This window comes from Galeopterus variegatus, unplaced genomic scaffold, assembly GCF_000696425.1.
Source record: "Galeopterus variegatus unplaced genomic scaffold, G_variegatus-3.0.2 Scaffold1257, whole genome shotgun sequence".
Classification (NCBI taxonomy): domain Eukaryota; kingdom Metazoa; phylum Chordata; class Mammalia; order Dermoptera; family Cynocephalidae; genus Galeopterus; species Galeopterus variegatus.
The window spans coordinates 39509-66392 of NW_007727368.1; the positions used below are offsets into that span (position 1 = coordinate 39509).

General features: G+C 38.7%; 1 protein-coding gene across 2 annotated transcripts in view; it reads left to right on the forward strand.

The window, feature by feature from the left end:
• DAAM1 (dishevelled associated activator of morphogenesis 1) overlaps nucleotides 1–26884 on the forward strand; it is a 104672-nt gene that overhangs the window by 38905 nt on the left and 38883 nt on the right. For both annotated transcript variants that reach the window (XM_008575921.1, XM_008575920.1), the window contains exons 3-14: nucleotides 9661–9732; nucleotides 14884–14978; nucleotides 17085–17418; nucleotides 18038–18148; nucleotides 18270–18373; nucleotides 19557–19623; nucleotides 19856–19973; nucleotides 20387–20525; nucleotides 20814–20872; nucleotides 24027–24214; nucleotides 24726–25025; nucleotides 25327–25434. In XM_008575921.1, the coding sequence (XP_008574143.1) occupies nucleotides 9661–9732; nucleotides 14884–14978; nucleotides 17085–17418; nucleotides 18038–18148; nucleotides 18270–18373; nucleotides 19557–19623; nucleotides 19856–19973; nucleotides 20387–20525; nucleotides 20814–20872; nucleotides 24027–24214; nucleotides 24726–25025; nucleotides 25327–25434 (1695 nt within the window). The remainder of the gene's footprint in view (nucleotides 1–9660; nucleotides 9733–14883; nucleotides 14979–17084; nucleotides 17419–18037; nucleotides 18149–18269; nucleotides 18374–19556; nucleotides 19624–19855; nucleotides 19974–20386; nucleotides 20526–20813; nucleotides 20873–24026; nucleotides 24215–24725; nucleotides 25026–25326; nucleotides 25435–26884) is intronic.

The window sequence follows — 26884 nt, forward strand, 5'->3', positions numbered from 1 at the left end:
GTAAAATATTTAACTTAAGTTCATGTCATGCTTTTACCTTTTAAAAAATTATCCTTTATTAATATAGAATTTTAGACTTAGAGAATTGATAATGAGAAGCTAACTTATTCTAAATGATCTGAGGTCTGTAAGTATATTTTATTTTGGAGTACATGATGGTGAAAGGCTCTGTATGGTACAACATGGCATTTTATATTGGCTCTAGTAGGATTTATACCTAGTATAGACCAGAGAAAGGGAGGGAACAGAGCTCTGAGGGTCAGAGGAGATGTCATGTTTCATATGCATACATGGAAGTAATTCCTATGATGTGTGGAGGGATGAGTATACAGGAGAGGAACAGAGACAGGAAAAATGTCAGCCAGAGGGGTGAAAAAACAATGCTTTAAACTTCCCACAAAGTGTCTTGGCAGCTAGTGAGCCTAGGTCTTATTCACCCATTTTCAATCCTATTAACTTTGTTTTATCTTTTAGAGATAAAGCATCCTCAATCTTATAATAAGAAAACAGTTTTACTATTTAGTTTATGGCCAACTTTGTTAAAAGATGTGTACTTAATAAAATAAGGATTATACATGTTTACCTCCGCTTCATATGCTATATATCTTTTATTTTAAGTAATAAATGTTATCTGTGTGGACTACTAGGAAAGTGAGAGCTCTCGTTCTGTTTCCTGTGGAGACACTTTGGTCAGAAAGCTTCCATATACTTTCTTAGTGGAGAGTGCACAGAGTTGTGAATCATTGATACAAAGATGTAAGAAGAACCCTTTCAGAGGAATTTAGATATATTTGTTGGAGTTATCTCTGCAAATAGTGATACAGAAGTGAAATAGAGCATGAGATGTGATATACTTATGCACAATTTGAGATTTATTTTTGAATTGAGGAAGATAAACTGGTGCTTTCCAGCCAGTGGAGAATTTTTGGCTTGTTAAAGAGAAGATTTGGAGAGGACATGATCAGTTTATTCAAATTGTTTAAGTGTTTGCTGGTTTGTTGTTCATAGGAGAGATTAGACTTATTCCATGTGGTTCCCAAAGGCAAAACTAAGGCCAACAAGTGTTTGAAGTTATAAGGAGACATGTATCAATTCAGTATGAGGCTAATTTTCTAACAGTATATGAGAGTGCTAGTTCCAAAAGATTGTGGACCTGTGGAAACCTTCTCTCAGAGAGCAGACGATGAGTCACCTACTGGTGACCTTATGAGGGACCCCTGTGATGGGAAACTTGGAATAGAATGTTTCAAGTGTCAAAGACCAGCTATATAATTCTGTGATGGCTTTCATTAAAAACATACAGATGTTTTATAATATTAGAAAAAACGGGAACGGAGTTTTGCTCTCTCTTTCCTGATTCCAAATACTAAATACGAAAGCTGTTGTTATTGCATGTTATCCTAGAATAACTGAATTTCTGAGGCTTAGGAGACGTTGGATTTCCTGGCAGCTGAAGAAGCTGCTGTTCTGTAATCATTCTTTGTGTGGGCCCAACCGGATTTTGGCAACAGATGTACTTGATGTATAATTGTGGCAGTGGCCAAAATATGTAACCAGGATTGGCAGTCCCATGGACCACTTGACTATCTTGAAATGTGACTGCATAGGAATTATTTTCTGAATTCAACTGGAAAGCTTCAGATGTAGGGTAAAGTTCTTGCCCATTGCTAGGGGTTAAAGGTAGGTGCTGGAAAGAGTTGCATGAAGCAACAGTCTCAGGAACCCAGGTTTGTAGACCTCCTAATTCTTCTCTTCCCAGTGTAAGAACAAGATAGAAAGAGTTGGGGCGGGGGAGGATTTAAAGGACCTAATGATGCTATGCTATTTTGAAAAGTAGGATTAAACTACATCCAGGGAGCAATGAGCTTGGCAAGAAGGTAGATTTCGCAGACGTGGTAGGACACTGCTCCTCTAGAAAAAGTGCGGGGTACTGGGAAAATTCTGAACACTTTCTGAGCTGACCCTCATTTATGGCTGGGACTTGCTACAGGAAGAGTGGCGTAAGAGAGAGGGGAAAGCGTGGAAAATAGTTGGTGACAAAGTTAGGATTTTGATATACTTCAGCCCTTTTGAGAGCCAAGCTTAATCTAGCACAGGGGTTGAAAAACTATGGCCTGTGGGTTAAATCTGGTCAGTCACCTGTTTTTAGGTATAAAGTGTTACTGAAATATGACAATGCCCACTCACTTAAGTGTTATCTGTGGCTTCTTTCACACTATGCCATGCAGAGTTAATACTTGCCACAGAGTGTGTGGTCTGCAAAGCTTAAAGTATTTCTTGTCTGGCCCTTTATAGAAAAAGTTTGCTGACTCTTGGACTGTCAGGTAGTTCCACACTTTATTGTGACCATCTTTTGAAAAGATGCTGTTTACACTATTACTGAGCCAGAGTGTGGAGAGTTAACAGAAGTTGCAAGGTATCCCACAATATTTCTGCATCTTCCATCCTATCTATTCACCTTTCTCTGGTGCTTGGACCTGGTCTCACATTGGCCCCTATTCACCTTCATTCATTTATGTTCTCTTAGTTGCCACACATCATGCAGATATACCTAACAGAATAAACTGTTTTGGCCTGTCTTCCCTTTTCTGCCTAGTTTTCTATAAAATTCTAGGTATAGAGTGAATTTATTTAATGTCTATTGTATTCATTAGTTTATGGTGGTGGGCCCATGAAATCCTAAATCATAATGAGAATTTTTTGCTTATTAACAAGGGGTAGAATTTTTTGTTTCTCTACATAATCATATTAGCATAAATTTTCTAATGGCATTTTCTTTGTGAGTAGAACAGGTTTCTATTGGTAATTAATTCCTGCAGGGAAATCCTGTAATAAAAATGATCAGAATAAAATTTACTTTGTGTCACACTGAAACAATACACTTTTGCTATTGAAACTCATTTGGTTAAACCTTAATATGTCTTCACTATTTTTGAGATGATGTTGCTATTATACATTGCTAGAGGATTTGGGGCCAATCTAGACAATGATAGAATGTGTCTCTTTCCTGACAAAATTATCTAAGAATCTCATGGATTACTAACAGCACACATGGAGACTTATAGCTTTGATTGGCCAAGTGAATGTTGCTTCAGCCTGTGATTCGTGATCTAGTGAACAACCACAGAACACATTCTTGACAAATGATTGGCTTTCTGCACAGCCCATTTTGGGCCTTACTGTGAGCATCTTCAACTGAAGAAAAACTCTACAGTATGTACGTATTATTATTTGGGAAGTGATCCTGTTAAAAAAAAGTGTCCTGTGGCCATTTCAAAAGAAGTTATTCTCACTTGAAGACTTAATTTTGTAACTGTACTTTGAGTCCCATTTACATCAATAAAATGAAAGACTTCCGCTGCTACCAAGAAATTGTTTGTCACACATATTTCCCAGTATATGAGTGTGGAAATTTAGAAAATTTTAGCATGCTTCGGATATGTAAATCTTATCCCAAATCATAGAGCTTCTTGGTCTGCATAAACAGTTGATATTGGGGTTACAGTATGTTTTAGAAATAGAAAATCCAGTGAGAAAAGACAATTAGTAGGGAAATATTTTTAATTATTTGCTGTGGGAGGTGGAGGGATGCCCTGGTAGTAGAGGACAGAGACATCTCAAATGCTGCAGGGTCTTGGTGTATTTTATGTTGTACAGAATATCAGAAAAATCAGAGCTATTGTCTTAACAGAATGCATAGTGCTTTAGACCTTACTTCTATTTTAATTGTGAAAACAGTGCTTGTTTATGGTAAAATAAAAATTTGAATTGAATATAAGCCTATAAGTAAAAGACCTTCCCTACCCAGAGGTAGCCATTGTTAAGTTTTGTTGTGTATGTTTTTGGAAATGTTTGTGTATAATGTATACAGATATTTTTTCTACAGTTAGGGAATAATATTCTGTATCACTTTTACGTCAACAATATAGTGGGTCATTTTTTTACATCATTAGATATCTCTGCTTTATTCTTTGTCATTGCTAAATAGTAATTTATCCAACCATTCTCATCTCCATATATTTGTTTCCTTTTTTATCATTTGCTAATTCAAACACTGCTGAAAGATCTTTGTGATATATGAGGATACTTCAAAAAAGTTTGTGGAAAACATGGAATTAAAGGATAATGCAACTCCTTCCATGAACTTTTTGAAGTACCTTTGTTTGTCTGTGCAACTGTGAATGTGTAACAATAGGCTGAATTCCTGAAAGTACATTTACGAGGTTAAAGGCTGAATACACCTAAAATTTAAACAATTACTGCCAAAATCTACTTCCAAACTGGTAGCTACAATTTTCAAGGACTTAAAATGGCCATAACTGGAGACTCTGGACCAGTATTATCATCATCATAGCAATCATTTATTGAGCATGTTCTGTGTGTACTGTTCCTGCTTCTTTCTCTGTTTGTATTACCTTCCCAAATCCTCACAATAACCCTAGGAGGTAGGCACCCATTTTACAGATAAGGAAAATAAAACTGAGTCACAAAGAGGTTACTTAACTTGACTGCCTAAAATGGCTCATAAGTAGCTAAGGATTCAAATGCATGTCTATTGATGGTGAGAAAAGTGGAGCAGCCCGGAGGTGATGGAGAGAGATGATAGTGAGGTAGAGACAGAAGTTTGGGATATGGCTCTGAACGGTTACCTCAGAAAGGGTGAAAACTAAGAAATAATGCAAAATCAATCCTTATGAGCAAATTGATGTTGAGAAAAATAAATGTACTTTTGTACATTTAAAGAAGATGGGGGAGGATCTCTTGGAATTTTTTCTACCAGCCACTGACCAGAGACTTGTAATGAAAAAATGTGCTGTTTAGAAATGAAGTGAGGTTAGAAAGATTATATATTTCTTTACTTTCTAAATGAGTTGGATGATTTAAAAAAAAAAAAAGGTGTTATTGAAGATTCCCTGCACTGTACAAGTTCTCTTTTCTAACAAAGCCTCCCCCCCTCCAAAATTTGGGTAATGGGAGCAAAGTACATGCCTTGGGTTGAATATCCCCCCAAAATGTAATCCCCACTGTAACTGTCTAGGGTGGGAAATCCTATTATGGTAATTGAAAGGTAGGACCTTGAAGAGGTGATCAGATTATAGAACCATACACTAGTGAATGGATTAATAATGGTGGTCAGGGGCATGGTTTTGAAGGCTTTAAAAGGAGAGTGAATATGGAGGTTAGTGTCTTTCTCTGTGCTCCACCATTTTTGCAATGTGATACCCTACCATCACTACCACCAAGGCCTTCACCAAAAATATTCCCTGGACTTTGGACTTCCCAGCCTCAGAAACTATGTATGAGCAATAAATTTTGTTTTCTTATATATTACCCAGTTTTAGGTATTTTTGTTATAAGCAACAAAAATGGGCTGATACGGTAGACAACCTAGAAAAGAGGTTAAAACCATAGTCAGTGCAGATGGAAAGCATAGACAAGGTGTCAGAGGTGAATTCCATCCAGCAGGAAATCTTGTCCATACACGTTCTCTTACAGATGTCTACTAGCCTCCTAAGGAAACAGGAAGAGTTGGATTAAGGAAATAATAAAATGTTGGGACCCCACCTACCTACCCAATTATCTTACAAAGGAAATAACTGTTGAAAATTAACAGTTTTGTAGCTGAATCACTGAACAACATAAAGATATTGATGCTGGAAACTGAGAGATCAAACTAAGTATAGTACACATTGTGTTTTCCATAACATCTCACTACTGGAATCACGCAGAATGTTAGGGCTTGTAGGAACTTCAGAAACAGTCTGTTTACCCTCTTATTTTGGAGAGAAGAAAAATGACCCCAGAGATATTTAAACTTACCAAAAAATATCAGTTGAGTAAGTCAAAAAGTAAGGTCTTAAGTCCCATCTTCAGATCTCCTATCTGGTCATCTTGTCACCATACCATCCCCTCCCCATCCCCACCACCATACCATCTCTCGAAAAATGTGATGTTTGTAAATATTCTCAAAAACCAATAGTCAGTGAAGAATTTTATAACATAAAATTTAATGTAATTCTAATTATCTAATGGACCTTCTGAGGATAGACATATAAACTTAAATGCTTATAACATTTTCAAGAAGAAACAAAACTAGATTTTAATATGAATTATCCAGTTTGTAGGTAGACTAAAATGAGAATGCTAGAATTTGTATTCCCATAAGGCAACCTTCTCTAGGTGTCATTAACTGTTGCCAATAATCTGTCTTAAAAGAGAGGAAAAAACTTTAAGAATAGAATGAAGCCAATATTCTTGCTTAGAGAGAAGTTCTAATGGAATTGGTGAAGAAAGTAGCCAAAAGTAGCATTAGAGGTGTGTGGTTTAGGGAGGAGTTTGTTTGCAGTTCCAGTGTCCAGAACTGCTCAGTGCTATCAGCTAATTTGCAAGTGTTCTTGAGAAATCCCCATGAAGATGGCCTTTAGACCAAGGTGTGTAACGGAGCAAAGCAGGTTAGAAAAAAGCTTTTTAACTGCTGTCTGTATGCAGATGTATAAAAATAGGTAAGGCATTGATAGAGGGGCGAAAGAGTTCCCACAGAAAGTCTAGAGAGGGGGGATCAGAGGTAATACAGTGTCAAACATCAGGCCTTAGAATTATTTTCAGAAATGTTGAATGTAGCAAAAATAGCAATAGAGGTTTAGGGAAATGTGAACTCATTTTTGGCCACTAGCCGTGTTTGAGTTCTCTTACAGTGAAGTGGTTAAGAGTGAAAGCCAGCTTTGCACTTAATGTATACTGCTTGTGATTAATCTGTAGGCTAATCTTAGGAAAGAGCCTGCCCCAATTCCTTCCCACTGCCTCTGAATTTCCAGCTGTATGACCTTTGGCAACTCACCTAACCTCTCTTTGCCTCTTGTTTCCTCTGTAGTAAAATTAGTATTTTAATAATAATAATAATACCTACTTCTTAGGGTAGATTAAAGGAAGAGTACGATGCTTAGAACACTGTTTGACACACAGCAAGCTATATAAAATGCTGAATGTTGCTGTTGCTTCTATTACAGCTAATATATTTATACAATCTTGTATATATTTTTCTACTTGTTTCCCTAAAACAAATAAATAGAATTGAGATATATGGTTCAAAGATTAATACGTGTTAGAGGCTCATAGTACATAGGACCCAGTTGTCCTCCAGGAAGATTGTATGCATTGCACTCCTGTAAACAGTTTATTTCATGGACTTCCTAGGAGAGGGTCTCCCTTTGTCATATTTCAGTGACCAGTGCTCTTTATGGGACACACACACACACCCCGACCCCACAAAGAATAGTTGCATTCATCTCCTTCTGGCTATGACTCTATGGAACTATAGACTCAACAGCCACACAAAGTAGGAGGAGAGAGTTGGTTCATAGAAGTGAGTTTCACTTGGCTACTACACAGCACACATCTGTATGAAAGAAGTAAGGTTGTACACAGGGGAACCTGGAGATGCATTGCCAAAATGAAGAACTCTGAGGATCACACCCAGGAATGGAGTGATAATAGTGAATTTACAAGAAACTTTCACATACTTTAGCTCATTTGAATTTTTTTCAGCACTGAGGCAAGTGAAATAAAAATGAAGTTTCATGAGCTGGCCAGTTAGCTCTGTTGGTTAGAGTGTGGTATTATGACACCAAAGTCAAGCTTTAGATCCCCGTACTAGCCAGCCACCAAAAAAAAGAAGAAGAAGAAGCTTTCCCCCCATTATTTTGACTATAGTGTCTAGGCCTACTCTTAATCTGTTTGAATTATTAAAACATTTCCAAGGTGTAAAGATTGCTTTCTATATACTAACTTTCAGTTTCTAAGATAATCTCTGTACTGTAACTATAGCTATTAAGCTTACAACAGACAGGCTCTTGTGGGACCTTGGCAATGGAACTTGATTTTGTTTTAGTTTTGGAAATTTTCTGTAGTTTGGGGGACTAGAAAGATCTGGCACCTTCTATTTCATTTTATAGGTTCTAATACCATTGAATATCACTGCAGGTTTTGGCTTATGAAGTACATTGGTAACAGCAGGGTTTTGCTAATTTTAATACTCCTTCTTAAGAGGAAAGAGGGTTTAGCATTCATATTAACTGCCTCTATTTTATTAACATGTTAAATTATAATCAAGGGCTGTTCTAAAAATTCATTGGATTTCTCAAACTGTTTGAAACCATGAAGTGTAATCCAGTCCAACTTCAAAGCCACTGCTGTCGCCTTTATCCCCGTCCTCTGGCTGGTTCAGTCTCCAGATGAAATTCACACAACTGCACGAGTTCAGGTATCAGTTACTGCCAACTTTAAGGCATTATAAGTAATAGTTACTTTGCCCTGTTGTTGTGACTACTTAAAAAATAGTTTTGAATTTACATTTTTTTATCCCACCCATGTATACCTGCCCAGAAAGTTTTGCCTAGAGAAGGTGTTTTTTTGAGGTAAAGTATAGGACTGAAATTAAAAACCCTACCTTGAACCACTCTCCCAAGGATTGGGATTTTGACACCAGTAAATAGAGCTCTACTCAATTAGATGCCAAAACAGCATAGACAGTAGCAGCTATATGTACATGGTACAGTATCTTCTCCACAGGGACACGGGATATTGATTGTACTAAGGCGCTCTCTGAATGTGAAGCTAGAGAATAGCTGAGATTTTCCTTTTCAGGCCTGTTTAACCACACAAATGACTTACAGTTTTTAGGACTGTTTGACCACATAAATGACTTACTACCACATAGATGTGCACAAATGCATAGAAATCTCTGACCATGAGGCCATCTTCTGATGGGCTCCATGCTCCAGTGGAGCAGAGGCCACAGACAGCTAATTTTTATATTTTTTATTTTTTGGAGGTTTGAATTTAGGCTGGCACAGATTTCTCATCCACAGATGCCCTGGGGGTTCAGGGGCTGACTCCAGGTTACCCTGGTCAGTAAGACTGGCTGGGGCAGTTTAGGAATGAGTTCCTGAATTCCTTGGGTTTCAGTTCTTTTCCACTCAGACACACTACATTTTCTGTCAGAACTCCCGAGCTATCACAGCGTGAGGCTGGGCCTGGGACTGACGTGTTCATTTACTACCTTCCATTCAATGTCAGGCTTCGTCCTACCTCTTTATCTAAAGCAGTACTTAGTTTGGGCCACATCAAATGAAACCCTTCTTCAGAATTTTTACTTTCTGCTGGAGTCTGAATAAACTAACTGAAAAAGTCTGCCTAACAACTGGCTGAATCTTGTGGTCAGTTTTAAGGGAAGTTTCCTTCATTCATGGATTCATCCAGATGTGCAGTCCAGCAGCAGTACTGTCCTCACAATGATGTGGGACCTAAAGATCATGTGTCCTCAGTGCCCTTCCCACTGTTGTTGTGCCTCTGAAGGGAATAACTTTACACCATGGTGTGGCTAGGTTCCCATTTAAATTCCCCCATCCATGGTTTAGAAAATGTCTTCTTGTCACATGTAACCCAGACTTCAGCACTCTCTGTGGAAATTGGAGTGGAAAGACCTCCCTAGTAGACTAAATGGACAGTCCAATGATTTAAAGCCAACATTTAAAAATAAATATCCCAGTGTCTTTTAATGGTTTGTGTGGGCCATTGTCTAGATGCTCTGGATGTCAGATGTGCTTATGGCTGTTGTGTATATTATCTGGTGGTATATCACTTTTTTTTCTTTCTTTTTAGGACCAGGAAGAGAACAAGGGAGCTACAAGTTGGCCTGAATTCTACATCGATCAGCTCAATTCTATGGCTGCTGTAGGTATACTTTATGTTCTATGACATACAATTTAAAATGCAATTCTAGTGCAAAGTACACAGTTGCATGATAAATCCAATTGAGTAAGACTTACCAAATGCCATTACCTTTCCAAACTACATTACAAACACTCAGTGTTTTGGGGGGGGGGGGCAAAAAGGGACAGGAGTGATACTTGGCAAAGTGATTTTTCCAGTATTTCTAAATGAATTCAGCACATACTAAAATATAATTGAGTTTAATGTTATAAGAGGAAATGTAATCTGAAATCTGGCTTGTGTTCAACTTTAACTTGAATTGCTCTTACTGGAGCTTCGTAGTGGTGGAACTATTCTAAAAGTTAGTACCATTTAAAAATAGTATCATGAAACTATTCCTTTACCTTACTCCTTCCATTCTCTTTATTATTGGGAACTTATTTCCTGGCCTCTTGATCTTACAGGGGACTGAAATGGACTTTTACTCATACAATAGATAAGGATTTCATGGATTAAGTGGTTTATTGAAAAGGATAATAATAATAATAATAATAATAATAGCATAATATTAATAGCACCGAGATGTCCTTGGAAAATGTTTTGTGCATGGATTTTTGCTTCAGTAATTGCTTAAAATGCATTCTCAATGTCTAAAATATGGATTCTGATCACATGGACATTTCTGTGGTGTCAGGATTCCAAACAGCTTGAGGGCTGCCTATTGATCACAGCTAAAATTTGCAGCAGAAAAGTCATCAACCTTTGAGCCTTGGTAGCTTAAATCCTCTTACTGTTGATAAAAATTAGAGGGTGCCCACAGTAGAACACAGTCTTTGCCTCAGTGGGCACACTCATGATTTTAAGAGTCAATTTGTTATATTCAGTTTTGAGTTTACAACATCCAAGTAGATCATAGCCTTCATAAAATTTCTCTCCACCTCTTTTCTGACTTCTCCAGAATTCTTATGGAGAATTAATTTCTTATCACTTAAAGCAAATGTTTTAAATTGCCTAATTATTTGCTGCTGCTGCAAAACTTAAAAATTGATTAGAATATGTGTGAATCATTCACACTTTTGCTAAACTTTTAGAGGCCTGACTTTTAGTAAATTGTTCTTTTCTAGCTCTTCCTTTGAAGATGCTTCTTTTGCTGTCATGGAATGAATAATAAAGAGCCTGGTAAATGTGAACAAGGCTCTATAAATTTTAAAAGAAACTAAAAATTATAGAAAAACTTATGTTTTTGCCCCTGGGGTTTCCAGTCTCAAAGCATAGCATAAATGCACAAGGCATCCTGCACAATGCCAAAGATGAGAAAAGGGTAATATCAGCATTTGGATGAATATGCTAACAGAATGTTAAATGTGTGATGACCACCAGAGTTTTTCTGTGCATCCTCCTAAGCCATAATAATTTAGAGCCATTTACATTTCCTGCATGGAAAAGCTATTTTCTGAATTCTTGTTCCTGGCTGTTAGGAAAAAGAGAACTGCTGGACAGACTGTCTCTCTCTCTAATTAAGACAGCATTGTTTGATGTCTAACAAGAGAAATTGCTTTTTTGTTAATGAATTCCTTTCTATAAATAGAGAAGTACTAAGCACTATGGATTTTTCCTTTCTTCAAATATTGGGGCAGTTAGATTAATTTGTCTTTTAGTGACTCAGTCCCTGTCTTGTCTGGAGGAGACCTGGCTCATTCCTGTGCGGGAGGGTTCGTGATGTGCCAAAATGTGGCTTTCCCTCTTGGACAGCTCTTTGCTACATTCTGGAGTGGTCTACATTTTAATTATGTTTGTTCCCAATCCAAAGTCCCCTTCCCAAGAGCATCACAAGGTTATTAAATTGTCAGTGACTTTGTTATATTTTAGGTGTCAAACACCTGACAAAGCTTTCCAATGCTCCTTTTAGGACTGAGCGGGCATCTTTTTAGGGCCAAAGGTCAAAGGCATTAACAATCCATGAATTAACAAGGCGTCAGAACTCTTGCATACTTAATGAAACAAGGAGACCTATGATGAGACCAGAAACGCTGTGCTGGGTTTTCTGTTTTTCTCACCATATTGGTTGCCTTCAGCTCCTTGCATAGTTTTGGCTAATCTCTCTGAAATCTCTCTGATACGCCTGACAACACACAGCAGAAATCCTGAGACATTGTCCCTGGGGACTGTAAAGGCACACTACTTCTCCAAGTCCTTTCATGGCCCGGCACTAGACTCTCAGGCTCTCTGCATAGGGAACTGCTGAAGGGACCTTTGTCCACGTTGTCATCATCCATCATCTGCAGCATCAATAGCCAACACTACTACGAGTGTGCTTATGTGACAGGCAGGGTGACAGGCACTCTGTAGGCTGTTGCGGCACCCTGTGCTTTAAGCGCTATGTGTAGATAAGGCATCTAGACTCAGAGAAAGGTCACCTTGGCCAAGGTCACCTAATTTGGAAGTGGTTGCTTAATTAGGAATTTAAACCTTTTAAAACCAGTTCCCTCTCACTAACGCTGTTTTTAAAATGCTGTGGCACATGAAAGAGGCCTGGTAACACCCCACCCCCACCCCCGACTCTTCTGAGGTGGGGCAGGCATCTGTTTTCTTTACTTCCCCAGGAGTCTGATTAACTGTCCAGGTAAAGAACGGCAGCACTTATTGGTCTGTGAAGCCAGCTGTTGTGGAACAAGTTTAGTTTACTTTATGCAAACCTCATAACAAGAACGCTTTGTTCTTTAAAGGACCCCTGAGTGATCCATTGGCTTTTAAAGAGTGAAAAACAGTATAATAAAGGAGTGTAGCCAACCAGGTTCTGGAAGGACTTGGGCTTTTTTTGTATGTGGCTTTTCCATGCTTTCTCAAGGACGAAGGATGTGAGGTGAAGTTCAGTGTGCTCAGTGGGCTGGCTTATTGATTTCTCACCAAGGAAACATTTCAGATGGGAACTCGTTTCCAGGAATATCTGTGCCACGTTTGTGCATTTCTCTCAGAGCTGCACGTTCCATTGTACACCTTAGCAGCTTTGACCAGAAGATCCTTTGCCAGGATGCACTTTGTCCTTTGCCTATTCTCATGTGAGCAGGTGTTTCGTAAGTGCATAGAGCATCCAAAGCGGCCTCCATAAGGCCTGACCTGAATAGGCCAAGGTGCATACTGGATGTTTGGCATAGCCTTCATCTTCAGAAATGTAGGCACATCTCTCTTATCTACTAAAAGTGGCCAATTAAACCTTCTTCCTAACTGAGAAGCTTGAAAACTTGAGACGTTATATAAATTATTTTATTTTGATAAGTCACATTAGGATATCAGGCTAATCTGTGTATCCTCAGTTTTCTCAATACAGTAATCGCAATCTCAGTTCCATATCTAATTGTATCACACGCTGATAAGGTCATAGTCTCTTCTGTTTTGAGAGGAAGGTAATGTTCCTTATATTGCAGAATGGAGTTCCAATTTAATTTCCTTTAGCATTTCATAAATCTCCCAACTTTCTAGGGAGAGATTTAATGTTGTCTTCTTTTATTCAGGTGTTCTACCTCTCCAAGACTGTCAAAAAGATAAATACATGCATCTTTATTTAGTATTAGTAACCCACAATAAAATGTGTAGTCTTTAATTTGGGGATAGTTTTGTGTGATTAAGCTTAGAGTGATATTCATAAAAGTCTTGATTCTGAGCTTTAGATTTGTCCAGACAAATTCAGCTGTGCCATTGGAGATTAAATATACTTGGCTGGATTTGTGCTGAATTTTCCAGGGGATGGGTCTCACAAAGATTTGAAGGAATTCATTGGCTATTTCTGCAAGCAACTTCTTCCCCTATCATCCTCTGTTGACAGCTGTCCAGGCACATCATCAGCAAGAGGACAGCTTAGAAGAAACAATAGCAAGTTTAAAAAAAAAGACTCTACTGATTTTTATTTCAGTTGTCATAAATGACACTGATGTATTCGTTTGCTTTAGGCTTTGCCCGTCTCATTATGAAGTCAAATTTATGTTTTAGTTAACATCTTATTACTTAATGCTAATACTAATGATTTAAAAAAATGAAGTCACCCTTGATGATTTGTGGTTCTGAAAGAAAGGGAGAGACTGGATAGTTGAGACCCATGGATAAGCATCAAGCTTTTATTTTTCAATACCTTCACCCCAATCTGTTTCCCAACCCAGCATTGTATCAGAACTGGTACCAGATAAGAGGATTGAAACTAGACAAGCATGTGTTCAGATTAGGATGAAGGAAAGGAACCAGTAACTCCATGGGTAGAGGCGCCTAAGACCAGAGGAGTGGGGATACTTTATTATAACTAGGTGATCACAGAGTGAAAAGGAATGAAAAAGACTACAAACCTTACTAGCATTCATCGACTTTATAATATCAACTGAGATCTGCTTACCTAGAGCCTTGCTCCTGCAGCATCAGCACTGCCTTGAAATTCTCAGAATTGCAACATCTCAGGCCTCACCCCAGACACACCAAATCAGGACTTGCATTTTAACAAGATCCCAGGTGATTTTTGTATACACATTATGGTTTGAGAAGCACTGCTCTGGCGGATCCCTGGTAGGAAGAAAACACATACATGCACACACAGTCTCCATATCCTGATTTCTAAATGATGTTGAATGATTTCTAGAAGTGAAGCATTTACTCTAAAGGAATTGTCCGTCTCAGTGTCAGGCCCAGTTTAACTGTTCCTCTTAAAAATAATTGGATGTAATAAAATCCTTTGGTCTTGATTACAGTTTTCGTCTGAGGAATGGGAGTGGTAGTGTGGGAAGGTTGCTGCCCACCTCCTCTGTTGAATAGTGTTATTAGCTTTAATTGCCAGGATGTTGTATTCAACTAAAGATCCAATCTTCCATCAAATATAAATAGTAATATCACAGTGTAGTTATAGAATATTTCTACTAATATTTGGGCAAGTTAATCTTTACCAATATTTCTATAAACATTTCCTTACAGATTTATTTAAAATTTGAGGGACTTAACTTAGAGTAGAGACAACAAATTTGTGTAATGCTTGGTGTTGTTGTTCTACATTTTGACATGTAGTAAATCTTAATCATAGATTTATTGATTATTTATATTAAAATTGATAGTAGCGTGTAATCTATGGTCTTGTCTTGTTCATACTGTAAGTGAAAAATAGAACTTGAAAAACTAACTTTTGTTTTCTTTGCATAGAGAAAATCTCTGTTGGCTTTAGAGAAGGAAGAAGAAGAAGAGAGAAGTAAAACTATAGAGAGTTTGAAGACAGCACTAAGGACAAAACCAATGAGGTAATGTTCCCCTGGGTAACATGTTCCTCTCTCCTCTCCTTCCTCCCTGCGATAGTCAAACCTTCTAGGAGGCCTGAAATTAAAAACATGCATTTGAACCATGGATGAAATACTTTAATCTTTGAACATTTAATAAATTGGTTATCTTCAGTTAAAAGATATGCAGATAGCTGCTAGGATGGCTGACATAAAAATGACAGAGACTAATAATGAAAGCAAGAATGTAGAAAAATCAGGACCCTCATTTATTGCTAGTTGGAATATAAAATGGTGCAGCTACTTTGGAAAAGAGCTGGGCAATTCCTCAGAATGTTAAACATAGTGTTACCATATGACTCCACAATTCTACTCCTAGATATATAGCCAAGGGAAATGAAGACATGTCCCCAAAAAAACTTGTATACAGATGTTCACATCAGGATTACTCACCATATTCCCAAAGTGGAAATAATCTATACGTCCATCAACTGATAAATGGATAAATAAAATGTGATAGTTCACATAATGGAATATTATTTAGAAAAAAACTTGTATACAGATGTTCACATCAGGATTACTCACCATATTCCCAAAGTGGAAATAATCTATATGTCCATCAACTGATAAATGGATAAATAAAATGTGATAGTTCACATAATGGAATATTATTTAGCCATAAAAAGGAATGAAGATCTGATACATGCCACAACATGGAATAACCTTAAAAATAGTATGCTAACTGAAAAAAGCCAGTCACAAAGGATCACATATTATATGATTCTGTTCAGATGAAATGTCCAGAAGAGGCTAATCTATAGAGGCTGAAAGTAGATTAGTGGTTGTCAGGCATTGTGGAGAGGGGAAAGTGGTCTTTCTGGAGTGATTAAAATGCTCTCAAATTAGATAGTGTTGATGGCTGCACAATTCTGTGAATATACCTAAAGTCACTGAATTGTACAGTTGAAGAGGATAAACTTTATGGCATGTGAACTGTATCTCAAAAAAACTATTATTAAAAAAATATGGGCAGATTTTCTGGCAATAGTGATTCATTTCCTCTTTGGTAATCAGCTTCCACTGGGAGCCTACCACACTTTCATTTCCATTAATGCCTCTAAGATTTGGTGAGGCGTTGAGGTGATTACAGGTACATTCATCAGCACAGCTGCTGGGAGTGCAGCCAACTGGTTTAATCACGTTGGCCATAACTGGGTCATGTGGTTGGGTGAAATGACTAGAAAATAAAGATTCTCTTTATTTATCTGACTTTAAAATGCAAGCTAAGAATAATCTACTGATTTATCAAAAATACTGTGCAATTGTACGACAGAGGTCTTCTAGAGTATTCTAACTAGATCGGTGTTTCCCTTAGTGTGTTCTGCATTCTCAGATGTTAATGAGTATCCAAGGCTAAATAAGTTTGGAAATCTCTGGAAGAGTTAAATAAGCAGATTATGTTACTTCCGAACTTTCAGAGGCTTTAACATGCACATGTGCGTTGTAAATTGTTCTTATTGATTGACTTTACAGTAAATAAGTGTTCTAAATAGTAATAAAGTTAATTTGTAGTAATAAAGTATTGATTTTAGCTGTCTGATATATTGAGATTCCATGTAGCAAATCATACAAAAGAAGGGTTTTGCTACAAAACCTTAGGGATATAGATTATCATTTGTTTGACAAACAAATATCTTGTAGTTTAAAGATGCTGTTTGACTTTCATTAATAGGGGGCTTGGGTCAGTGTTCAAGACATAAAAATGCATGTTAACTAGACGCTATAACAACACAGGATCAGCAGATAATTTTAACCTAAAACAGGATATATATTCTGCGTGTCCTCTTGCTCCTTATTTTTTATGGGTATATGATCTGTTAATTGGTTCTTTATACCAGTTGAAATGTATTTACCTCAAATGGAGATTTTTTTACACTTCTGGTTAGACCTGATCATTGGGTCTACACCAAGGAAGAGGCAAAGAATTAAGAAGACTTCATCAATGTAAGCCTTTTTATGCTTTAGGAACTAAATCTTTCTTTCACCTCGCCCCCAACCATAATTTTTCTGTTACGAACTATTACAAAACCCCAAAGAGCCTTAAGTCTGATGCACTTCCCTTCTTGACAGGTTTGTGACCAGATTCATCGACTTGGATGGCCTGTCATGTATTCTCAACTTTCTGAAGACCATGGACTACGAGACCTCAGAGTCTCGAATACATACCTCTCTCATTGGATGCATAAAGGCACTGATGAACAACTCTCAAGGCCGGGCTCATGTCCTGGCTCACTCTGAGAGTATTAATGTAATTGCTCAGAGTCTGAGCACAGAGAACATTAAAACCAAGGTGGCCGTGCTGGAAATCTTGGGCGCCGTGTGCCTGGTTCCCGGGGGCCACAAGAAGGTGCTGCAGGCCATGCTGCACTACCAGAAATATGCCAGCGAGAGAACCCGCTTTCAGGTGGGTGCCCCTCCGCACTTCTCCACTCTCGTCTCCTTCACCTCTGCTCACACAGGGGTCCTTCTGGCCTTGGAGGGGGAACATCACTTGAGATTTCCCCCTGCGATGATTATCCACACCGTGACTTCAGACATTCCCTTCCTTTTAGGTTTAAGTACCAGAGAACAGAGTCCACTTTCTATAATTAATCAATCTGGGGTTTTAGATTTACTGGACTTGAGAACGTGGCCCTGCATCCTGGCTATTATATAGCACACATCTTTTGAATCCACTAAATAGGGTTTCCTCTGGAAATTTTATGGGTTGCCATTCTTGATTTAGGACCAATATGAATAGTGAGATTATGTTACCATATTTTTACTCAAATGTAAAAAGTAAGCAGAGGTAAGGAAGCAAAGTCTTGTACTTTGTATGCATGTGTATATGAATATATATGATGTAAGAATTTTGGAAGTAGAGTTTTTAGTACTAATTTTAAGGAAAAAAAGGTGGCTCTCTATGGATCAATGTAATTCTGACTAAACACAAAATTAACTTCTGTGTATAAAAAAAAATCACAAAATGAGCATAAGGTTAGTAATGATCCAGTCCTTAGTTTTTATATTTGTATTCTTGATAGACATTAATTAACGACTTGGATAAAAGCACTGGGCGGTATCGAGATGAAGTGAGTCTCAAGACTGCCATCATGTCCTTCATTAATGCAGTGCTCAGCCAGGGCGCAGGAGTGGTAAGAACCTCTGTACTAACTACAATTATAAAAATATAGTATTGGAGAATGACTTTAAACAAAATGATTTCTATGTAGTCTAAAAACCATAAATATGTATTTTATCACCCTTTTACTTCAGGAAAGTTTGGACTTTAGACTTCACCTTCGCTATGAATTTCTGATGTTAGGAATTCAACCTGTGATAGATAAATTAAGGGAGCATGAAAATTCAACATTAGATAGGTAAGTCAGACCATTATGATCTGAGATAGATTATGTTTTTCCATATGTGTAGTGCAGTGCCATCCTGTGAACTACTTGTGACCTGTATGTAACATAAGGAGCTTGCACCAGAATATTAGTTCAGCTAATGATGTTTTTACAGTAAGACTTATATCAATGAAGGAAGCAGCAAGTTGTTTAGAAAACTTTGTGCAGGTTTTGGTATTAGACCTGAGTCTATATCCCATCCTAGTCCTGCCTCGTACTTCCTATGTATCCTACTCTAGTTACTCAATTTTTCTGAACTTTACTATTTTTATACTGTAAAAAATAGTGGCGATGATGATAATGACAACTGTCTTCCAGGTCTGTTGTGAAAATTGACTATAAAACCTGTGGAATTACTTAGCACCTTTGATAGGCATTCTGTGAATGTGAACTTCCATTTCTAATTCATTTGCTTTTGTTTGCAATCGTTTTACTATTTCTAAGATGTCCCCACCTAGTTCTCACATCTTTCCTTCTACCACCTTTCTCCTTGATTCATGCACTCCAGCATGCTCTTCTCCTGGATGTTCGGGGAACATGTCAAAAATACTCTTGTCTCAGGGCCCAGCTTTCACAGTCGTCTGAAGTGCTTGTTCCCTTGTTCCCCGCAGAGAGGCCTTTTCCAGCCATTATGTGTCCTTTATTCACCTCATCTTCCATCATTTTCTATTCTCTTTACCCTGATGTATTTGTCTTCATAGAACATATTGTCCACAGTGTATTGAATATATAGTAAGGTCACAATAAATATTTGAATGAATAAATGAGCAGCATGAACATTATTTTTGTGATCTTTAATTCAGCAGTATGTCAAGTGTAGGTATCAGGACTTATTTTTTCATAAAGGGAATCTGTAAGTAGAATCTGGACTTGACTATTTTTAGATTTGATTAACAGTTAATTTAATAATTATCTACTATTTACTAGGCACCCTCGGCTTTTAAATTATTCTCTTATTGTGGCATCACTCAGATGATGTCTCTTTTCCTTAGAAAGGACATCGTTAGACAAAGGCATTCAAATTTTGTTGCCTTGTTTCTTTTACAGATAGTTCTGAAAATTTAGGAAAAGCCTAATGTGTTTTATGTCTTGAATCCTATGTACCTCTATTTGTAAAATGTCTACTTTTAATAACTTTTATTTAATTATTTTTCAGGCACTTAGACTTTTTTGAAATGCTCCGAAATGAAGATGAACTAGAATTTGCCAAAAGATTTGAACTGGTACGTATGTTACAATCATTCTGATTTGACTCATCAGCTCACAGGATTTTCCCCTTACAGTGTGTGTTGTAGAATCGACTTGGACCAATGTAACCTACAAATGAAATCTAAGTTCTCTTTTGTTAACTAAGTGGCAGGATTGGTTTCTGTTTGCCATGGATTTACTTACCTTGCATTGGGGGAATTGAGGAACATGGATGTTTGACTTAGATTTGTTTTTCCTATAAAATAGGTTCATATAGACACAAAAAGTGCAACGCAGATGTTTGAGCTGACCAGGAAGAGGCTGACTCACAGTGAAGCTTACCCTCACTTCATGTCCATCCTGCACCACTGCCTCCAAATGCCTTGTGAGTGTGATTTTCATGTGTGTTGCTGAATGCTTGGACATTGTCCAAAGGGCTCTGTCTTCTGGACAGTGCTGATTAGATTAGGTATGCACCAGACATTCCTAGCCTTGGTTTTGTGACAGCCCAATGTGTGTCTCCATACAGCTTAAGGGGTGTTATGAAATTCTCAAAATAAAATGAATTATAATTTACTTTGATTTCAAAAATAAATATATGCCTTACAACACATTTAGAAAGGGGTAGGGAGTACCTCAAATAAATGATCATCACATGTCAAAATTCAAGAAACTTTGGTGCAGATATTGTAAACATCTCTCTGGTTCTGTGGCTATAAAAGGTGACCATTGTTGAAAAATATTTATCCTAGTTTAGAAACAACTTGAAGATTTTTTTCCCATTCTTTTCTTTTTTAGACAAGAGAAGTGGCAACACTGTTCAGTACTGGCTACTACTAGATAGAATTATACAGCAAATAGTTATCCAAAATGACAAAGGACAGGACCCTGACTCCACACCTTTGGAAAACTTTAATATTAAGAATGTCGTACGAATGTAAGTCTCCTCATATTCTGCTGCCTGTGAGATAATGGTGCTAATGTAAGACATTTATCTTATCCTACTTCAGAATAACAGCTGGGAGAACTGAAATGTTCTAGAGTCAAATTTGAGTTACTATATATACACATGCAATATATCTAAGTAACATCTGGATTTAAATGAGTTTCAAGCATGCACTGAGGATTATTTCTGCAGTCGACTATTTTTATACCTATGGAGGAAGCGTTTAGCAGTGGACCTTTTATGTTTTTTGTAATGAATGCTTCTTTAACTATTATACAGGTTGGTTAATGAAAATGAAGTTAAGCAGTGGAAAGAACAAGCTGAAAAAATGAGAAAAGGTAAATGATGAGGTCACAACGAGGCTGTATTATCGGGTGACCCTGCTTTTTATATGTTTTGGAAATTTGTATTGATGTTTCTTGTTGGCTTTTAGTGCATCAAACAGCCTTTCTTTTTCCATGTCTTAAGGGCATTTTGCACTGGCTTTCTTTGTGTCAAACTACTTTAGTTGTTATGCTGATTCCAAAATATTTTATCCTTTTATTATAATCATATAAAATTTTTTTTGAAAAACTTGTAGTGTTTGCTGTTCAGTATTCTTTGATTCAAATTTCTTAACTACTAATCACCCAAACCCTTCTCTTGCCCCTTAACTCTTTAAAGCACACTGGGTTTTAAGAAAGGTAATAAGAGACACAAGGGATTACCCAAAATTTTAAAAGAGAAGCATGAGCCACTTGGTTTCAGCAGCCCAGTTCCCTCCATGACCTTAATTTGGCACAAGTTATAAAAAGAGAAACTGTATAGAGAATCAATGACCATTGCAGAGATATGGGTTATGAAACATTAGCAGACTAGCTACTAGTATTTGAATATGTCCTTGATATTATCATTCAGCATCAAATTACAGGAGAGACATTTGCATCTATCATTGTGCTGGCCACTCACAGAAATACATATAGCTTTCCTCCTCCTTCATAACATTAGCAGTGAAAGTTAGCCCCTTTGTGAAAACGGTCTTACTCCCAGCCACTACTCTGTCACCAAGCTGGTTAACTGACTTCCTTTTCCTTGTCCAAGTTATTCAGTAATAGCCAATGAACTATGATAGTGCTCCCCCAATATTTAATGTGCTGGATAGAGGGTCCAAGAGATGCCTAAGCATTTCTTTTCCTCTCATTACATTTGTCCTTTTCCATTGAGCAGAAAAGCAGGGCCACAACTGATACAGAAAGTACCAAATGTGAGGTACTGTCTTGTTACGAGTCCCTCGTGTATACTCAGATCGCTCTTAAATAAGTGAGGTTGCACATGCATTTTTATAAATAAATTCCAGAAAGAATAGAAACATTGGCTAAAAGTTAGGGTGAAGAGATTAAACCACAGAGAAAGTGGTCAGCAAATAGATATTTTAGGGATACACTCTAGAGCATGGGGACTTGAGTGCACAGGTTGAGGACAGGACTTAGGACCCAGTTTTGGAGTCCATCAGTCCTTCACTCAGTCAATACGTATTGAATGCCCATATGTGTCAGGCACTGTGCTGGGCTCTGGGTCTGAGTCTCCACTCTGCCCCTCACTGGCTGTGTGCCTGGGCTAAGTCATGTCCTCTCTTCTCCTCCAGTCTCCTCCTCAGCCAAAGGAGGATTAAACCTAACTCACAGGGTTGTTGTGAAGATTAAATGACAAAACAAATATAAAAACTTTAACATAGTATATGGCACATACTAGTTGCATGATAGATGATAATGACTGTTACAGGATTTAGGTGGCTGTGGTGGCCCACGAGAAAAATCTCCAAGGTCAGAGGGAAAAACAGGATGGTTTCAAGTGAAGTTATGGGTAGAGTGTGAAAGAGGAGAGATCGTAGATAAAATCAGTTCTTTTCTGGAAGCTTCAAGTATCAAAGTTGTATTAAAGAAAGCACATGTCGACAAATTAGTCAGAAGGTAGAGGCTGTAAGGAGACAGGGAGTTCTATGGACTTGAAAGGTGGAGAATATTTGGGAAGAATTGGCTTTAGTGCAGCCCTCCAGGAAGTACTCAATAAAAGCTTAGCGAATGGATGGTTAATGGATGTCATTTGTGGAGAGTTTAAGGCTGGAGTTCCCCAAACTTGGCATTATATCAGGATTATCTAAGGAGTGTTTGGAAACCACAGATTCCTAAGCCCTGCCTTGACCTACAGAGTAGACTCCTTGGGATAAGGTCCAGGGGGTCATGAAGTGTTAAAACCTCTCAGGTGATTCTGATGCACAGCCGGATTTGTCAAAGGCAAATCTTCTTGGTGAGAGGAGGGCAAGTTGCTAGTCTTATAGTTGTCAAAGAGGAATGAAATGGAGAAGGGGAAGGGAAATGGGATACAGTGAAGTAGTCTTTAGACATGTATCTGAAGAAGTCAGAGAAGCAACCACGGAGTGGTAGAGGTAGCTTGATGGTTATCTTTGCTCCAAGGATTTTACTGGCTCGAATTCCTCTCTGCTAACTCTGATTTATGGGGACAGGGAGGAGAGAAGGTCAGAGACAGAGAAAACAAGAATTTAAATGAGTTATCAAATTCAGAAGTATAGACCAGCTCTGTATAGCTCTGCCCCAGTGGGGCACACCTCTAGTGGATTTGTTGATATAAAAAGATTAGGAATTGAGGCCAAGTATTCGAAATAAAATTCTGCAGCCTAAAGTTTGTTAGTTATCTTTTTTCAAAGCTTATCACTCCTGTCAGCAAGCTTATATTCACTGGCAATGTGAATGAGCATTATGCTAAACCGGATGCCCTGTCCCATGATAGCAGGATGGGGGAAATCAGCGAAACTACAACTGAGGGCTAATAGTTTTCTCCCCATTTTACCATGATTCTCATGCCTAACCAACACTGCTACCCTTAAGATACTTACTACTGAGATGATAACATTTGCTTTCATAAGTTTGAATAATTATTTGTTGGAATCATGAAATAATTCACATAGCCTTCTGAGGAAGGATGGGAGAAATGACTCTGCAGACTGGTCTGGCAGCTTTTCTTCAAAGGCAAGATCTCCCTTTCAGCCCTTCTGCTAGTTGGACAGGAGCCAACAAACCTAACTTGTAAAAGCTGGGCTTCTCTTGGCCCCATTTCTAATTTGTGAGAAGCGAACCTTTCAATATTCATTTTCTCTAGTGTTGCTAAAGGACCATTTCTGTGATGGGATTCTGAATTAATTACCAAACAGGCACCATTCTCCTCCACAAATGGTTGCTCAAACTTCTTTTTCATTTTTAGTACTATAGCTCATGGGGTCTCTTCTTCAGTCTCCTACAAAATGTAGTTAATAGAGTTGTTCATCCAAAGCCCCCTCCAAACATGAACATCGTTTTGATGGAGAAGAGAAATAATATTTACCTAATAAAGAGCCTAGAAATCTCTGTCATCATCCTCAGTCAATTTTCTTTTTAGAGAAAAAGCTTCAGTTTTGAGGGCTCTCCTGTTTTCATGTCCAATTGTTTTCATGTGCAGAGCACAATGAGCTACAACAGAAATTGGAAAAGAAAGAGAGAGAATGTGATGCCAAGACCCAAGAGAAGGAAGAGATGATGCAGACCCTAAATAAAATGAAAGAGAAACTCGAAAAGGAGACTACTGAGCACAAGCAGGTCAAGCAGCAGGTGGCAGATCTCACAGCACAGCTCCACGAGCTCAGCAGGGTGAGGGCTGCGGCCGGGTGTTTCGTTTGTGTTCACGGGCAGCGCCAGGGCCTCACTTGAAGTCCTTCACCCTAAACAGACAACTCTGACTGTGGGAATATAATCTGAAACAGCTCATGATTGATCACAGTGGAGATGAGACTCACTCCCTCTGCTATCATGTAAGCTAGACAGCAGAGGCGTTTGGGGTGTACGTTTTTAAATACAAATCCTGTAAGAGCAAGGGAAATCACATTAGCTTCTTAAAATGCAAAACTATACAATGGTGCAAGAAGTGAGAGGGATATGAATGCTTTGCAGATAAGCACTCTAGTGTCAAATACAAAGAGGTGACTCTACGTAGAGTCCACAAAGGCCCTAAAAACCCATTTGACTTACTGATCCCTTAAACCCACATTCTCAGAAGTGTGAATTTCTCTATAATATACATTTTAGGCGAAGTCACAGACTTTCGGATCATACAATAAATTTACTTCTACTTCTTTAATTATCTCCTGTTTTTGTCTTTCAGAGGGCAGTCTGTGCTTCACTCCCAGGTGGACCCTCGCCTGGAGCCCCAGGGGGACCCTTCCCTTCCTCTGTGCCGGGCTCTCTCCTTCCTCCCCCACCGCCCCCACCTCTACCAGGTGGAATGCCTCTTCCTCCACCACCTCCCCTCCCTCCGGGTGGTCCTCCTCCTCCCCCGGGGCCTCCTCCCTTGGGGGGACTCATGCCACCTCCTGGTGCTCCAGCGGGTCTGGCCCTCAAGAAGAAAAACATTCCTCAGCCCACAAATGCCCTGAAATCCTTCAACTGGTCTAAGCTACCTGAGGTAAGCCATTTGTTCCAACTTTCCCTCTAATGGATTGCATTAGTGGCTCATTGTGTTGTCACTTAGAAGAAGGACAGTCCTGGCTATTAAATGATTTCATCTTCTAATGTGGACTCAGCGTTGTCACCAGCTCAGATACTTAAGTGATAAAGCTTCTGAAATAAATGACACATAACCAGCTTACTTTGAGCTTCTTGTAGAAAGAAAATTGGGGGATAGCAGCACTTTTTAAAAGATAACCATGCCTATTCTTTTCATTTGTAACTATAAACCATAACACCTATTAACTTAATGTTCCTAGAACAAACTGGAAGGAACAGTATGGGCTGAAATTGATGATACAAAAGTCTTCAAAATTCTAGATCTTGAAGACCTGGAAAGAACTTTCTCTGCCTACCAAAGACAACAGGTAACAGCATATACCCTCTAGATGCCAAAAAAGTAAAAATATCGTGTCCTTATGCATGATCCCTGGGCCATCTGCCATAACCACAACGCGATAAGCATAGTAGTTCTAGGCTGTTCTATCCTGTACGTTCCTGTCAAGCAGCATGGCGTGCATGTCCTCATGTGTGTCCAAGCGCCTGTCAGTGTGTACGTGAACATTTGAAGGTATGTAAACTCCTTTAGGGAGCTTCATACCCTTGTAAGTGTCCATGACTTTGTCTACATTGGTGTAAATAGTTCTGTGTATTATTCTCTTGTGTATAGTCAAAATGAGTCAGCAGAAGGAGATATTAGTAGAAGAGTTATACTCATATAACTTATATTGTCCCCTCACAGTGTCTGTTTCTTTTTTTTTTTTTTTGTCTTTTTGTCTTTTTCCGTGTCCGGCAACGAATCGCAACCCTCAGTGTTGCCCCCGTACCGGACCAGGGACCGGCAACGGGATCGCAAACCTCGGCGTTGCTCCCGCGCCTCGCTCAGCCAGTGAGCGGGAGCCGGTCCGTATGTGGGATCCGAACCCTCGGGCGGGAGCGCCACCGCGCTTCCCAAGCGGCGCACTACCCAGTGCGCCACCGGGCCGGCCCGACAGTGTCTGTTTCTGAAGCCATTTAGGTTTATCTGAATTTTTAAAAAATATTTATCAAATGATTACTCTCAGAAGCAACATGCTTTTTGAAATACGTGGACGTATGGGGCTTGGTAAATGACTATAATTTGGCAGCTGGATAGAACCGAGAAAGAAGTTTTAACTATATGTCATGAGCATTGTAGACTCAAAAGTGTGGCTACGAAGGCTGAACTAGTGTGGAGATGGCCGTGATACAGGTAGGAGGAGATACTTCTTCTTACAGAGAAGCTACTGAAAAGTGAGCAAAGCTTTTGTAATAGTAGCAAGGGCATGTGATTGGTGCTTGCTGCCTACCCACTGACAAGGCTAAGTATCATCACTGTGTGAGCACTGGTTACATCTATGTGATACCTCTTGCTCCTCAAGGGGGGCATCTTAGTAGAGTCTCGTAAGGGTCCACCAGAAGAGGCCACAGCAAGGTGGCTAGGTGCAGAGAGTTTCAGAAGAATAAAGAGGAGCCTAGCCGGTCAGCTCACTTGGCTCTAGAGCACAGTATTCTAACAACAAGGTCAAGGGTTCGATCCCCGTACCAGCCAGCTGCCTCCCCCCATCCCCCAAAAAAGAATAAAAGGTGGAGAAGGTTCACAGTCAACCAGAGCCTGGGAAGGGAAAAATTGAGTCCAGGAGAGTGAGAAGAAATATTCTTAAGGATGACTAAAGGAAAGGAATGATAAAGAGAGCAGAGTGTGACCTAAACAGGAACACATGAATGCTGGGCATCTATACAGGGGCTTTCCTCGGGCTTTACTGAGTCATGTCCAGGGTGGAAAATCCTCAAACAAGC